The 16,635-nt window shown below is 40.9% G+C and overlaps 2 protein-coding genes and 1 pseudogene across 3 annotated transcripts; all 3 read right to left on the reverse strand.

Annotated features, from left to right (window-relative positions):
- Positions 1-189: 189 nt before the first annotated feature.
- LOC308155845 (protocadherin alpha-2-like) lies at positions 190-9,555 on the reverse strand (the record flags this gene model as incomplete). Its single annotated transcript, XM_080529216.1, has 4 exons — positions 190-2,046; positions 8,760-8,834; positions 9,081-9,199; positions 9,546-9,555. 4 exons carry the CDS (start codon positions 9,553-9,555, stop codon positions 190-192), a joined length of 2,061 nt encoding a protein of 686 aa, XP_080385342.1.
- Positions 9,556-10,408: 853 nt separating this feature from the next.
- On the reverse strand, positions 10,409-12,802 carry LOC308155846 (protocadherin alpha-2-like; the record flags this gene model as incomplete). The annotated part of the gene is made up of 1 exon (XM_080529217.1): positions 10,409-12,802. The coding sequence occupies one exon, from the start codon at positions 12,800-12,802 to the stop codon at positions 10,409-10,411; it is 2,394 nt and encodes a 797-aa protein (XP_080385343.1).
- A 1,180-nt stretch (positions 12,803-13,982) lies between these two features.
- On the reverse strand, positions 13,983-16,635 carry LOC308155847 (protocadherin alpha-2-like; annotated as a pseudogene). The gene is made up of 2 exons: positions 16,091-16,635; positions 13,983-15,849 (listed from the first exon to the last, which is right to left on the reverse strand). The product of its transcript is annotated as a protocadherin alpha-2-like (transcript).

The following is a 16,635-nucleotide window of genomic DNA, read 5'->3' on the forward strand; positions in this document are numbered from 1 at the left end:
CGCTGGGGTTAAATAAATGACATAAGTGACGAATATCCTACGAATATCATTAGAAGTGAATGACAGGTAGGGGGTTTTAAAAATGAATGAAGCCTGATTACCAGTAAAAGCTTAAAAGAAAGTGCCACAACGAAGTCCAGTAATATAGCCTAGGCTAATTTCCCCAAATTGTCTATTGGGTAGTACACTTTAAATGGCTGTTTGTCTTACCGTGTCAGTGTTGGGAAGAGTTCTTGTCCTATTAAAAGTGTCTCCTCCATTAATACTGATCAGCTCCGCATCAGCAGGTGGACATGACGTCGGGAAAACCACTACGTCACTCTTCATTGTGTCGGAGCTAAAACACACGTCATACTGCTGAGTAGATTTGGAGTAAGACCAGCTCCCGTCAGGGTGTGTGGTAATCATTGGGGCGCTGTACCTGCTGAAACTGCCGTCTGTCCTGTGGCATTTTACAGCTATCAAACTGATGAGACTCAGTAGAAAGATCCCCGATACTGAGATGATGGCAATGAGCAGATATAGGTTTAAATCTGAAAACATATTCTCCTTTACGGGCAGTTGGGTAAAGGTTGTCTGCATGTCACCTGTAGTTTCAACAACCATAAAATCAATAGACACAGTCGCGGACAGGGAAGGTTCTCCATTGTCAGACACCAGAATGATCAACGGGTGAGTTTTTAAGTCATTGTCACTCATGCGTCTCTTAGTCCTTATTTCTCCGTTGCTGGTTCCAATTCTGAAGAGATTGGTCCCCTTCGGTTCAGAGATGTGATAAGACAGCAGCGCATTATAACCAGAGTCGGCGTCTACAGCCCTGATCTTGGCCACATAGTAGCCCGCTTCAGCAGAATAGGGAATGTTCTCAGAATTAACGGAGCCGTGGTCAGAATAGGGCGGGAGAATAACAGGACTGTTGTCATTCTCATCCAGGATAAAAACGTTCACAGTCACGTTGCTGCTTAGTGGAGGAACACCAGAGTCTGTGGCCCGAACTTGGAACTTGAATTGTTTCACCTCTTCGTAGTTGAACGATTGCATGCTGTATATTTCACCAGTTAAAGAGTTGATGTTTATCATCGCAGACAAGGGTAAACCATTCTTCATTTCGAGCAATGAATAAGAGGTTTGAGCATTTTCATTTGTGTCTGAATCATGTGCAGTTACACTGGCAATACGATCTCCAACGGGACTATTCTCTTTTAAATACACGTTAAAAACTGGTTCTGAAAAATTAGGCGCGTTGTCATTCACATCAGAAACATGAACGGTAATAACACTGGTGCTGGAGAGAGGTGGAGTCCCTTCATCTGTAGCGATGATGGTGACGTTATAAAGTGAAGCGAGCTCTCTGTCCAATGCACCATCTACTAATAGAGAGTAGTAATTATTATATGAGGGCTGCAACTTGAAGGGAACCGAGGCAGCAATGTTACAATGCACTATTCCATTTTTACCACCATCTTTATCAGTAACTGTGACCAAGGCAACAGCGGTGCCTGTTTTCATGTCCTCCCGAACCGTGTCAATGAGTGACGTCACTGATATTTCAGGAGCGTTATCATTCTCATCAACGACTTCAACTAAAACTTTGCAGAGTGTACTCTTTGGCTGATGGCCGTTGTCTTTTGCCCGGACTCTCAATTCAATCGCTGCATTTTCTTCATGATCAATAAGTCCCTTTACCTCAATCACACCTGTCTCGGGGACAATAACAAACAGGTTAGCTCCATTTTCAGTTCCTTGTCCGACAAGAGAATATCGTATTTCACTATTTACGCCTTCGTCTAAATCCGTTGCAGAAAGGGCAATTACCTTTGTACCCAACGGGGAATTCTCATTTACCTTTACTTTATAAAGAGACTTGCTGAAAACGGGAATATTGTCATTGACATCAATCACATTCACAGTGATCTGTAACGTCCCGGTCCGGGGAGGTTTTCCTCCATCAACAGCAGTTAGTATAAGATTAACCACAGCTTGTTTCTCCCGGTCTAAAGATTTCTGTAGCACCAACTCAGCAGACACACTCTGATCTCCACCACTCTGTACTTCGAGAGAGAAATGTTCATTTGGGCTCAGCTTGTACGTGTTCACAGAGTTACTGCCAGAATCCAGATCCTTTGAAATAGGCAAATAGAATGTCTCCCCTGCAATGGCATTCTCTGTTATATTCAATGTAAGTGTTTTCACTGAGAATGATGGCGAGTTGTCATTTATGTCTATTATATTTATTTCAATTCGATAAAGACTATGAGGGTTGTGTGCAAGAGCCTCGAGATTTAAGGAACATTTCTTGCTTGTCACACATAGCTCCTCTCGGTCAATTCTCTCATTCACAAACAGAGCACCTGTTTTTAGATTTACCTCGAAATATTTCTTGTTGGATCCAGATACAATCTGAAACATACGGGACTCCAGTTCCTGAACATTGAGATGTAGATCCTTTGCTATATTCCCAACAACGGTTCCCGTGTTCACCTCCTCTGACACAGAATAAGCAATCTGACCGGAAGATAAATCCCATAAACAAAGAAGCAGCAAAATCCGAAACAAGATACATCCATGGAGGCCCATTGCTATACACGGTTCATGTGAAACGTCCAGTGTTCACAAAATACGAAATGTTTTAAAAACATATGTTTCAGTTGGCCCGGATATCATTCCAAACGTTCCTTTATGATTTAAAGGAGGTAGAGTACTGGCAAAACCCTGCCCGCAATGGATGCCAGAGCCAGAATAATGAAGGAGGAGTTCGTGAAAAGTATATTATAGTTTCATAACCACGGTCTACAGCGACATCTTGTGCTTACTACTGGTTACGATGATATTCCGATGAGAAACAGAACCAATGCATTATTCCTAAAATCAACAAACCAGATTGAATCAACTAACACAACTAATACAACAACACAAGTAGCCTAGAATACAAATCCCAAAAGGAGACGGTTTCAGACAGGCTATTACATAACATCAGTAGAATATGAATTTCGAAATCATTGGAATGGGGGGAAATGCCTAAGGCATGATCTACAGTACGAGAGAAGCCTATCGCTGAATATGGGGGGAAATCGAAAAGTCCCCGAAAAAACAACAAAATGATAGGTTTTTATGACGAAAAAACGAATGGATTCGAGAGAAATGTATCATATTCGACGATATATGATCAACAAAACTCTAACTATTGCACTGTTGTTTTTGTGAGTAAGCATTTGCTTAATTCCCTCAGAGATTCGAAACGGACATGGTCGACTAGCCTACTCTTCAAGCCAAGAGAAAAAGTATGTGTATTGCCAGTAATTAACTGATATTTCTAATATATGATCTGATGTTTACTGCAGTGAAATCCAAAGGAGACTATAGTTGTATCGCGATGTCGCTGTCCACAGCTGTGGTGCTGAACAAACGAAACGGATTTGATCATCTAGATTCTAGACATATATACAGTGCCCTCCACAATTATTGGCACCCCTGGTAAAGACGAGTAAAAGGGTTATAAAAAATGTCAGGGTTATAAAAAATGTCAGGGTTATAAAAAATGATTTAGCACACTGAGGTCACACTGAAAAAGATGTGAAACATCCAACCTTTAATTGAAGGAAATGTATTCTGAGAAAAAAACATCTGTCATCTAGAAATAATTATTTCTATAAAAACCATGTGTGCAACAATTATAGCCACCCCAAGAAATTCTTATGAACAAAATGTAACTGAAGCATTTTTTCCATTTATATTTTTTTTTTTTTTTAAAGTTGATCAGTGTTGAGGAACATTCAAGCAGTAATCCATGAGTTCCTGTTTCACTGGGGTATAACTATGAGGTGTCCATATTCCCATATTCATACATTAACGTGGGGAAGATAAGAGAACACACAAATCAAATGAGGGAACAGTGTGTTGAGCTTCATAAGTAAGGGAATCGTTATAAAAAATAAATAGCTGTTCACCTGAAAATCCCCATAACTACAGTTAGGGCTATACTTCAAAAGTTCAAAGCAACTGGAACTGTTACAAACTTATCTGTAAGAGGAGTTTATTTTGTCACTAAAAATGTAAGTGCCTGGTGTATGTTAAACGCTACTGGAACTTTCACTGGAACCGTGTTCTATGGTCAGATGAAGCAAATATTGTAGCTTTTTGGCAACAAACACTCAAGGTGGGTTTGGCGTAAAAAGAAGGATGGCTATACCCAAAAGAAGCTGATCCCCACTGTGAAGTATGGTGGAGTTTTTATGATGTTGTGGGGCTGTTTTTCCTCCAAAGGCCCTGGGAAACTTGTTAAGGTACATTGCATGAAGTCCATGAACTCTATGAAATACCTGGACATTTTAAATATGAATCTGGCTGCCTCTGCCAGGAAACTAAAACTAGATTGTCATTGGATCTTCCAGCAGGACAATGATCCAAAACATACATCCAAATCAACACAGAAAAATGTTCACTGAACACAAAATCAAGTTTCTGCCATGGCTATCTTCGTCCCCTGACCTAAACCCCATTGAAAACCTGTGGGCTGAGCTGAAGAGAAGAGTGCACAAGAGAGGACCTAGGACCCTGGATGATCTGGAGAGATTCTGTAAAGAGGAATGGTCTCAGATTCCAGGGAGGGTGTACAAAGTATTACGTGCAAGGGTGCCAATAGTTGTGGCATACATAGTTTTGTAAGAATTATTTTCTTAGAATAAATTTACCTTCAATTAAAGGTTGGATGTTTCTCTTTTTTTTTCAGTGTGACATTAAGCTAATTCACTAAAAGGTCAATTTATATAAAGGCTAAGAGGGTTGTGTACAAGAGCCTCTACATTTAAGGAACATTTCTTACTTGTCACATAGCTCCTCTCGGTCAATTCTACCACTCACAAACAGAGCACTTGTTTTTCGATTTACCTCGAAATATTTCTTGTTGTATCCAGATACAATCTGAAGTATACGAGTGCCTTTGCAAAATATTAATAGGATATGAATTACAAAAAACCTTGGGCAGCGGGGCTAAAATCATACAGTAAGAAACAAGCTATTGCCTTAGGTCTTTGAATGTGTGTGGGAATCACTTGACAAATGTACACACATCTCTGAAAAAGCCAGCATTCTACAACAGTAGCATAACAATGTGATAGCTGTTTGTTACGAACCCCAGGTCTTATGGCTCTACGTCTAGGGGGTGTAGGGGGAGCCGTAACATAAAGGGTGTAAGTACGCTGCCACTTGTAGTGTGGGAGGGAAAAGACTAAATAAAAGGCACAACACAAACGAACTAAAGTGCAATGATTTAATAAACAAATGGTGGTGTACAAAAACACAAGCCATAGGACAACAGGTAGACTATGAGCGGTGTCAACCCAAAGAAACAAAAGAATAACGTGAGACCCTACCAGTGATTACAATTCTACATAATGACAGCCGCTCCTTTGCCTAATGTATTTAACATAGATGAGTCTACGTGATGGAATGTATACCCAAGGGTATCTCACCTACGCCTGTTTCCTATGGCTAGTGTGTGACAATACAAAAATAGAAAATAAACTGTAGTCAATACTAAATCAAACAAACAAACGACCAAACTTAATCTTACTCTAAACAAACAACTACATGAAAAAGGTACGTACGAAATAACACAAACAACCTAAGAAACTAAGAGTTGACAAACTAACAAACAAAACACAACCAAACAGTCAACTAACAATGGGAGACAAGGAGGAGCATTTAAACAGACGGGCAGCCCTCTGATTGGAGAATGGGCAGCCTTCTGATTGGATGGGAGTGGGATGATGAATGAGGGAATGATTGGCCAATTGACAACACCTGGATGGAGAATGATTTAGGAGAACACAGAATGGAAGGAAACACAACAAGGACACATGTGGACGTAACACTGTTCAAGAATAATGTTTGGGTTAAATTACTAGCCAAATAGATTCGAGAGAAAGTCAATCATATTAAACAAGATAGACAAAATGCATATTGCTGCAATGTTGCTTTCGTAAGCAAGCATGTAAACATCCTTACATGTTTAATTGCCTCCGAGATGAGGTTATTGGTAATGGACTTGGTCGACTATACTCTCCAAGACAAGAGAAGGAGTGAACTAATTTCTTGGTATTGTTACTTATGCACTGGTGTTTCCAATACACAAGCCTATGATCGAAGCTTACTCAAGTGCAACCCAATGGAGACGACTATTATATCTCTGTGTCACTGTCCAGTGAAGAGGGACCGAACAGAGCACATTTGATAAGAGAAAGCTTGACTCATGCCAAGACGTGGTACTCTACAAAGTCAGTGTGCAAATAGTTCAATTATACACACACTAAGTGAATAAATGTGTTTTAGATAGTGGAAGGACATTTAGTAACCGAATTAGATTAGCGAAAGATAGGGAGTAAGGATTGATTATTAAAAGGAAATACAAGGCTGGTTATCAGTAAAAGCTTAAGACAAAGTGGAAAAAACTAACTTGTACCGTAAAAGGTGATTTTCAAAACAAGGATATTGGTATGTAACATTTTTGCTCGGCAAGATCTGATGGAAATGATGTCCGGAAAACCACTACGTCACTCTTACTATTTTAATATTGGATGATCTGAGTTTACTGCATTGCAATCCAATGGAAACAACGTTGTCGCTGTCCACTGTTGAGGTGCTGAACACAGAGGAAACGGATTTGATAGGAGGATGCTCGACTTGGGGTTTTAACTCACGTATCATAATGTACAAAGTCAGAGTCCGCAAGTAGTTTATGGAACATACAAAGTAAGTGATTTTTATTTTTATTTTTTACTGATTGTACGACTAAGACTATAGTGACAGCGAGTGGATTTATGATTAAAAGTTATCAGTATACGCTTTAAAGGGAGTGCCACAAAGAACTGCCATATAGCATAGGATGATGTTTGATGGTAAACTTGTTATGGTTGTTTTCTTACCTTGTCAGTGTTGGGCAGAGTTCTCGTCCTATTAAAAGTGTCTCCTCCATTAATACTGATCAGCTCCGCATCAGCAGGTGGAAATGATGTCGGGAAAACCACTACGTCACTCTTCATTGTGTCGGAGCTAAAACACACGTCATACTGCTGAGTAGATTTGGAGTAAGACCAGCTCCCGTCAGGGTGTGTGGTGATCATTGGGGCGCTGTACCTGCTGAAACTACCATCTGTCCTGTGGCATTTTACAGCGATCAAACTGATGAGGCTCAGTAGAAAAATCACTGATACTGAGACAATGGCGATGAGCAAATACAGATTGAAATCTGAAAAAATATCCTCCTTTACAGGCAGTTGTCTAAAAGTTGTCTGTATGTCACCTCCACTTTCAACAATCACAACATCAATAGATACAGTCGCAGAAAGGGAAGGTTCTCCATTGTCAGACACCAGAATTATCAACGGGTGAGTTTTTAAGTCATTGTCACTCATGCGTCTCTTAGTCCTGATCTCTCCGTTGCTGGTTCCGATTCTGAAGAGATTGGTCCCCTGCGGTTCAGAGATGTGATAAGACAGCAGCGCATTATAACCAGAGTCGGCGTCTACAGCCCTGATCTTGGCCACATAGTAGCCCACTTCAGCAGAATAGGGAATATTTTCAGAAGTAAGAGAGCCATGGTCAGAATAGGGCGGGAGAATAACCGGACTGTTGTCATTCTCATCCAGGATAAAAACGTTCACAGTCACGTTGCTGCTTAGTGGAGGAAGACCAGAGTCTGTGGCCTGAACTTGGAGTTGGAGTTGTTTCACCTCTTCGTAGTTGAACGATTGCAGGCTGTATATTTCCCCAGTTAAAGAGTTTATGTTTATCATTGCAGACAAGGGTAAACCATTCTTCATTTCGAGCAATGAATAAGACATCTGAGCATTTTCATTTATGTCTGAATCATGCGCAGTCACACTGGCAATACGATCTCCAACGGGACTATTCTCCTTTAAATACGCATTAAAAACTGGTTCTGAAAAGTGAGGCGCGTTGTCATTCACATCAGAAACATGAACGGTAATAACACTGGTGCTGGAGAGAGGTGGAGTCCCTTCATCTGTAGCGATGATGGTGACGTTATAAAGTGAGGCGAGCTCTCTGTCCAGTGGACCATCTACTAATAGAGAGTAGTAATTCTTATATGAGGGCTGCAACTTGAAAGGAACCGAGGCAGCAATGTTACACTGCACTATTCCATTTTTACCACCATCTTCATCAGTAACTGTGACCAAGGCAACTGCGGTGCCTGTTCTCATGTCCTCCCGAACCGTGTCAATGAGAGACGTCACTGATATTTCAGGAGCGTTATCATTCTCATCAACGACTTCAACTAAAACTTTGCAATGTGTACTCCTGGGCGGAAGACCCTTATCTTTTGCTTGGACCCTTAATTCAATTGCTGCATTTTCTTCATGATCAATAGGTCCCTTTACCTCAATCACACCTGTCTCAGGAATAATAGCGAAAACATTAGCTTCATTTTCAGCTCCTTGTCCGACTAGAGAATATTGTATTTCACCATTTACTCCTTCATCGAAATCCGTAGCAGAAAGGGCAATTACCTTTGTACCCATCGGGGCATTCTCATTCACCTTTACCTTATAAAGAGGTTTGCTGAAAATGGGACTATTGTCATTAACGTCAATCACATTCACAGTGATCTGCAAAGTCCCAGTCCTGGGAGGTTTTCCGCCATCAACAGCAGTTAGTATAAGATTAATCACAGCCTGTTTCTCCCGGTCTAAAGATTTCTGTAGCACCAACTCAGCAGACACACTCTGATCTCCACCCCTCTGTACTTCGAGAGAAAAGTGTTCATTTTGGCTTAACTTGTACGTTTTCACAGAATTACTGCCAGAATCCAGATCCTTTGAAATAGGCAAATAGAATGTCTCTCCTGCAATGGCATGCTCTGTTATATTCAATGTAAGTGTTTTCACTGAGAAAGATGGCGAGTTGTCATTTATGTCTAAGATATTTATTTCAATTCGATAAAGACTATGAGGGTTGTGTGCAAGAGCCTCTAGTTTTAAGGCACATTTCTTGCTTGTCACACATAGCTCCTCTCGGTCAATTCTCTCACTGACGAACAGAGCACCTGTTTTGAGATTTACCTCGAAATATTTCTTGTTGGATCCAGACACAATCTGAAACATACGGGACTCCAGCTCCTGAACATTGAGATGTAGATCCTTTGCTATATTCCCAACAACGGTTCCCTTGTTCACCTCCTCTGACACAGAATAAACAATCTGACCGGAAGATAAATCCCATGAACAAAGAAACAACAGAATCCGAAACAAAATACATCCATGGAGGCCCATTGTTATCCAATGTTCATCTGAAACGTCCAATGTGCACCTTAGGTGAATATATGAAAAAACATATATTGCATTTCAACAGGCATTGAGATCGACTTCCCTTATACCATTCCAAATGTTTCTTAACGAATGAAAGTCGGTATGGCACTGACAAAACCCTCTGCGAAATGGATGCCAGGGCCAGACAATGAAGGAGGAGTTTGTGAAAATGATATTACATTTTCGTAATCATGGTCTACGGCGACATCTTGTGTTTACCAGTGGACATGATATTGACCCATGAGAAACAGAACCAATGCATCATTCCTAACACCATCGAACGTTTTTGCACAGACACATCCCTGGAAAAAAGTCAACGTTTTACATCGCACAACAATGGGATAGCTGTTTAAGAAGATGGTACGTGTTTAATTTAGCACCTTCGCCTAATGTCTACGACCACGTCACATGATTAAACAGAAAGAAGAAAAAAAGTAACAATGGCCTCTCATGTATTGTTTCTTGAATAGATTCGAGAGAACGTAAATCATAGTCGACAATATAGACACAACTCGTGTTGCACTGTTGATTTAATAAGCAATCGCGTGTGAACCTGCTTAATTCCCTCCGATGAGGAAATTTATTAACACTTATCCTATCCGAAAATAATATAAAGAGTAGGCTATGTGCATTTCCTGGGATTGCCACTTATGAGCTGGTCATTGCAATGATCTACGTAAGCTCAACCGTTACCCTAACCATGAGCATACATTTGTTTTTTAAGTCAGGTTGATTACATAATTACAACCAAATATTTTTTTTAAATACAGGGGGTGAATACTTACTGGAGGGACTGTATCTCGTGATGTCGCTGTAGATTGATGAACAAGACGAAACGGATTTCATGAAGTCGTGCTAATCTACAGTGTCAGTGAGCACATCGTTTATCAATAAACATACTAATTGAGTGGTTTGTTTGAGATTGGTAGGAAATGTATTGTACTAATTCTATCTAGAAGTGATTGATAGTGTGGATTGATTGTTAAAATGAAATAAAGCCTTGTTATCAGTAAAAGCTAAAAATAAAGGAAATAATTTCCATAGTTGATATCCCCCCCCCAAATTCTATTCGTTAGTACATTTTAAATGGCTGTTTTTCTTACCTTGTCAGTGTTGGGCAGAGTTCTCGTCCTATTAAAAGTGTCTCCTCCGTTAATACTGATCAGCTCCGCATCAGCAGGTGGATACGGTGTAGGAAACATCACTACGTCACTCTTCATTGTGTCGGAGCTAAAACACACGTCATACTGCTGAGTAGATTTGGAGTAAGACCAGCTCCCGTCAGGGTGTGTGGTGATCATTGGTGCGCTGTACCTGCTGAAACTGCCGTCTGTCCTGTGGCATTTTACAGCGATCAAAATGATGAGACTCAGTAGAAAGATCACTGATACTGAGACAATGCCGATGAGCAAATACAGATTGAAATCTGAAAAACTCTCCTCCTTTACAGGAAGTTGTCTGAAAGTTGTCTCCATGTCACCTGTGCTTTCAACAACCACAACATCAATAGACACAGTCGCAGAGTGGGAAGGTTCTCCGTTGTCAGACACCAGAATGATCAACGGGTGAGTTGTTAAGTCATTGTCACTCATGCGTCTCTTAGTCCTGATCTCTCCGTTGCTGGTTCCAATTCTGAAGAGATTGGTCCCCTTCGGTTCAGAGATGTGATAAGACAGCAGCGCATTATAACCAGAGTCGGCGTCTACAGCCCTGATCTTGGCCACATAGTAGCCCGCTTCAGCAGAATAGGGAATGTTCTCAGAATTAACGGTGCCGTGGTCAGAATAGGGCGGTAGAATAACAGGACTGTTGTCATTCTCATCCAGGATAAAAACGTTCACAGTCACGTTGCTGCTTAGTGGAGGAACGCCTGAGTCTGTGGCCCGAACTTGGAAGTGGAAGGCTTTCACCTCCTCGTAATTAAATGACTGCAAACTGTATATTTCACCTGTTAAAGAGTTTATGTTGAGCATTGTGGAGAGTGATGTAAGCCTATAATTATCGCTTTTTTCTAATAGAGAATATGATACATGAGCATTATTGTTTTCATCTGAATCATGCGCATTTAAACGAACTACCAGAACTCCCACGGGACTATTCTCTGTCAAATACACATTCATAACAGGCTCTGAGAAGCGAGGTGGGTTGTCATTAACATCAGAAATGTGTACAGTAATAACACTCGCACTAGAGAGGGGCGGGCTCCCCTCATCTGTCGCAGTAATTGTGACATTGTATTGAGAAGCTATCTCCCTGTCCAGTGGTCCATCCACTACTAACGAATAATAGTTATTGTAGGAGGATTCTAATCTGAACGGAACTGAATCGGAAATGTGACAATCTACCAATCCGTTTTTACCGCCATCTTTATCAGAGACAGTAATAAAAGCAATAGCAGCACCAGGCTTAGTGTCCTCTTTAACAATGTCATTAACTGTAGTCACTGATATTTCTGGAACATTGTCATTCACATCAATAACTTCGATTAAGACTTTACATTGCGTACTTTTTGCAGGTTGGCCTTTATCTTTCGCTTGGACACGCAACTCAACAGCGGGGGTTTCTTCATAATCAAGAGCACCCTTCACTTTAAGAACCCCGGTATCGGCATCAATCAAGAATATTTCGTTTACTTTGCTATTTCCGTGACCTATGATAGAATATACAATGTCTCTATTCAGACCCTCGTCTAAATCCGTTGCAGAGAGAGTAATCAAATGAGTGCCAAACGAAACATTCTCTTTCACCGTCACTTTGTAGAGTGGTTTTATAAAAACTGGAGTATTGTCATTGACATCCATAACATTCACTATTATCTGTAATGTCCCAGATCTGGGAGGTTTTCCTCCATCAGCAGCAGTCAATGTAAGTTTGATCACAGCCTCTTTCTCTCGGTCTAAAGCTTTCTGCAACACCAACTCCGCAGATACACTCTGCTCTCCACCGCTTTGTACATCCAGAGAGAAGTGCTGATTTGGGCTCAGCTTGTATGTTTTCACTGTATTGCTGTCAACATCAAAGTCACTGGCCATAGGAAGAGAGAATCTCTCTCCTGCAGTTGACATTTCAGATATATTCAAAATGTGTTCTTTTAGCGGAAATGATGGTGAATTATCATTGACATCTACAATCATTATTTCAACACGGTAAAGCCTCGCAGGATTGTGAGCAATGGCCTCTAAATAAATTGAGCATTTTGGAGTATTTGAGCAGAGCTCCTCCCGGTCGATTCTCTCATTCACAAACAGAATACCGGTCTTCAGATTTACCTCAAAGTACTTCTTGTTGGATCCGGATATTTGAAACATACGGGACTCCAGTTCCTGAACATTGAGATGTAGATCCTTTGCTATATTCCCAACAACGGTTCCCTTGTTCACCTCCTCTGACACAGAATAAGCAATCTGACCGGAAGATAAATCCCATAAACAAAGAAGCAGCAAAATCCGAAACAAGATACATCCATGGAGGCCCATTTCTATACACGGTTCATGTGAAACGTCCAGTGTTCACAAAATAGGAAAGTATAAGGAATTTAAAAGATAGTTTCAGCAGACGATGAGAGCAAGTCCCATAATATAATTCAAATCGTTCATATACGAATTAAAGTAGGTAGGCTATAGCACTGACAAAACCCTTCCCCCAATGCCTGTACCAGACAAGAAAGGAGGAGTCCGCAGAAATTAAACGTTTCATAATCATGGTCTACAGCGACATCTTGTGCTAACAAGTGGGATAGTGACCCAATAACTTCACGAGAAACATAAGCAATACATCATTGCTAAACACAATTTTGATACGAACCATGGCAAGCCTACTATAGGCTATCACAAAACAAGTAGCCGATACAAATCCAAATAGCCTACGCGCCTGTTTCAGAGACACAAGGCCCATTATAAAACATGAATAGAACAAGAATTATAAAAACCTCGGGCATGGGGGCTAAAATCAAACACATAAATACATGATACAAGCTATTGCCATATGTCTCTGGACATCGCACTTCCCCAAAAAAGCAACTGTTCTACATAATTTAACAATACTCTTTAAGGATGTTTCCGTTACAATAGATTCGAGAGAGAATAAATCATATTCCATAGTACCTTATAGATCCAACTTATAGCTCTGCTGTTGCTTCAGTAAGCAAGCAAGCATATGAGACACATGTTACTTGCTTAATTCCCATCTGAAATAATCGCATTAGAAATGGACATAGTTTCATGATAGCCACGACAAGAATCCAAGTGAAAGAGTAGGTGCATTTTCTCGTTTTTCCATTAACTGGTCTTTCCTATTTGGTCTGAATTTACTGCAGTGCAAACCAATGGAGATCAGTTATCTCGCGGTGTCGCTGTCCACCAGTGAGGTGCTGGAAACAGTCGAAACGGATTTGATAGGAGGAGTTACAACTTGTTTTTTCTTTTAAAGAATCTCCTACTCTAGAAGGTCAGTGTGCCAATAGCATTAGCTAAACAAATAGGCATACAGGACCGGTTTCACAGACCAGGCTTGAGCCTAATCCTAGACTAAAAAGCATTTTCAATGGAGATTTTACATTGGAAGTGTGATTTAGCCAAGGACTAGGTTTAATCATTGTTTGTGAAACCGGCCCTTGGTGGAATTCTTTTGGATTAAGGCTGCTTTCCAAAGATCTATTTATTTGTAAAAAAAAAAAAGTATGGCTGTTTTTCTTACCTTGTCAGTGTTGGGTAGAGTTATTGTCCTATTAAAAGTGTCTCCTCCATTAATACTGATCAGCTCCGCATCAGCAGGTGGATACGGTGTAGGAAACATCACTACGTCACTCTTCATTGTGTCGGAGCTAAAACACACGTCATACTGCTGAGTAGATTTGGAGTAAGACCAGCTCCCGTCAGGGTGTGTGGTGATCATTGGGGCGCTGTACCTGCTGAAACTGCCGTCTGTCCTGTGGCATTTTACAGCGATCAAACTGATGAGACTCAGTAGAAAGATCAATGATACTGAGACAATGGCGATGAGCAAATACAGATTGAAATCTGAAAAACTCTCCTCCTTTACAGGAAGTTGTCTGAAACTTGTCTGCATGTCACCTGTACTTTCAACAACCACAACATCAATAGATACAGTCACAGACAGTGAAGGTTCTCCATTGTCAGACACCAGAATGATCAACGGGTGAGTTTTTAAGTCATTGTCACTCATGCGTCTCTTAGTCCTTATTTCTCCGTTGCTGGTTCCAATCCTGAAGAGATTGGTCCCCTTCGGTTCAGAGATGTGATAAGACAGTAGCGCATTATAACCAGAGTCAGCGTCTACAGCCCTGATCTTGGCCACATAGTAGCCCGCTTCAGCAGAATAGGGAATGTTCTCAGAATTAATAGAGCCGTGGTCAGAATAGGACGGGAGAATAACAGGACTGTTGTCATTCTCATCCAGGATAAAAACGTTCACAGTCACGTTGCTGCTTAGTGGAGGAACGCCAGAGTCTGTGGCCTGAACTTGGAACTTGAATTGTTTCACCTCTTCATAGTTGAACGATTGCATGCTGTATATTTCACCAGTTAAAGAGTTGATGTTTATCATCGCAGACAAGGGTAAACCATTCTTCATTTCGAGCAATGAATAATAAGTTTGAGCATTTTCATTTGTGTCTGAATCATGTGCAGTTACACTGGCAATACGAGATCCAACGGGACTATTCTCCTATAAATACACGTTAAAAACGGGTTCTGAAAAGTGAGGCGCGTTGTCATTCACATCAGAAACATGGACCGTAATAACACTGGTGCTGGACAGAGGTGGAGTCCCTTCATCTGTAGCGATGATGGTGATGTTATAAAGTGAAGCGAGCTCTCTGTCCAGTGGACCATCTACTAATAGAGAGTAGTAATTCTTATATGAAGGCGCCAATTTGAAGGGAACTGAGGCAGCAATGTTACACTGCACCATTCCATTTTTGCCACCATCTTTATCAGTAACTGTGACCAAGGCAACAGCGGTGCCTGTTTTCATGTCCTCACGAACCGTGTCAATGAGTGACGTCACTGATATTTCAGGAGCGTTATCATTCTCATCAACGACTTCAACTAAAACTTTGCAATGTGTACTCCTGGGCGGAAGACCCTTATCTTTTGCTTGGACCCTTAATTCAATCGCTGCAATTTCTTCATGATCAATAGGCCCCTTTACCTCAATCACACCTGTCTCGGGAATAATAGCGAATACATTAGCTTCATTTTCAGCTCCTTGTCCGACTAGAGAATATTGTATTTCACTATTTACTCCTTCATCGAAATCCGTTGCAGAAAGGGCAATTACCTTTGTACCCATCGGGGCATTCTCATTCACCTTTACTTTATAAAGAGGTTTGCTGAAAACGGGACTATTGTCATTAACATCAATCACATTTACAGTGATCTGTAACGTCCCGGTCCGTGGAGGTTTTCCTCCATCAACAGCAGTTGGGATAAGATTAATCACCGCCTGTTTCTCTCGGTCTAAAGATTTCTGTAGCACCAACTCAGCAGACACACTCTGATCTCTAGGGATGCTCCGATCTGGATTTTTGGGGCCGATACCGATCACCGATTTTTTTCCTCAAGATCAACCGATACCGATACCGATTTTAAAAAAAATACATAACTGTAGGCCTACTGACTGGATAGCCTACATATTTTTAGCTTTTTTTTTGCGATCGGCCATTTTTGCCGATCACCGATCGAGTCATTTGGAGTGAAATCGGCCGATTTAAATCGGTGGCCGATAAATCGGAGCATCCCTACTGATCTCCACCACTCTGTACTTCGAGAGAGAAATGTTCATTTGGGTTCAGCTTCTACGTGTTCACAGAGTTACTGCCAGAATCCAGATCCTCTGAAATAGGCAAATAGAATGTCTCTGCTGCAATGGCATTCTCTGTTATATTCAATGTAAGTGTTTTCACTGAGAATGATGGAGAGTTGTCATTTATGTCTAATATATTTATCTCAATTCTATAAAGACTATGAGGGTTGTGTGCAAGAGCCTCGAGATTTAAGGAACATTTCTTGTTTGTCACACATAGCTCCTCTCGGTCAATTCTCTCACTCACAAACAGAGCACCTGTTTTGAGATTTACCTCGAAATATTTCTTGTTGGATCCAGATACAATCTGAAACATACGGGACTCCAGTTCCTGAACATTGAGATGTAGATCCTTTGCTATATTCCCAACAATGGTTCCCTTGTTCACCTCCTCTGACACAGAATAAGCAATCTGACCGGAAGATAAATCCCATAAACAAAAGAGCAGCAAAATCCGAAACAAGATACATCCATGGAGGCCCAT

Source organism: Nansenia antarctica, assembly GCF_963989245.1.
Source record: "Nansenia antarctica genome assembly, chromosome: 4".
Classification (NCBI taxonomy): Eukaryota; Metazoa; Chordata; class Actinopteri; order Argentiniformes; family Microstomatidae; genus Nansenia; species Nansenia antarctica.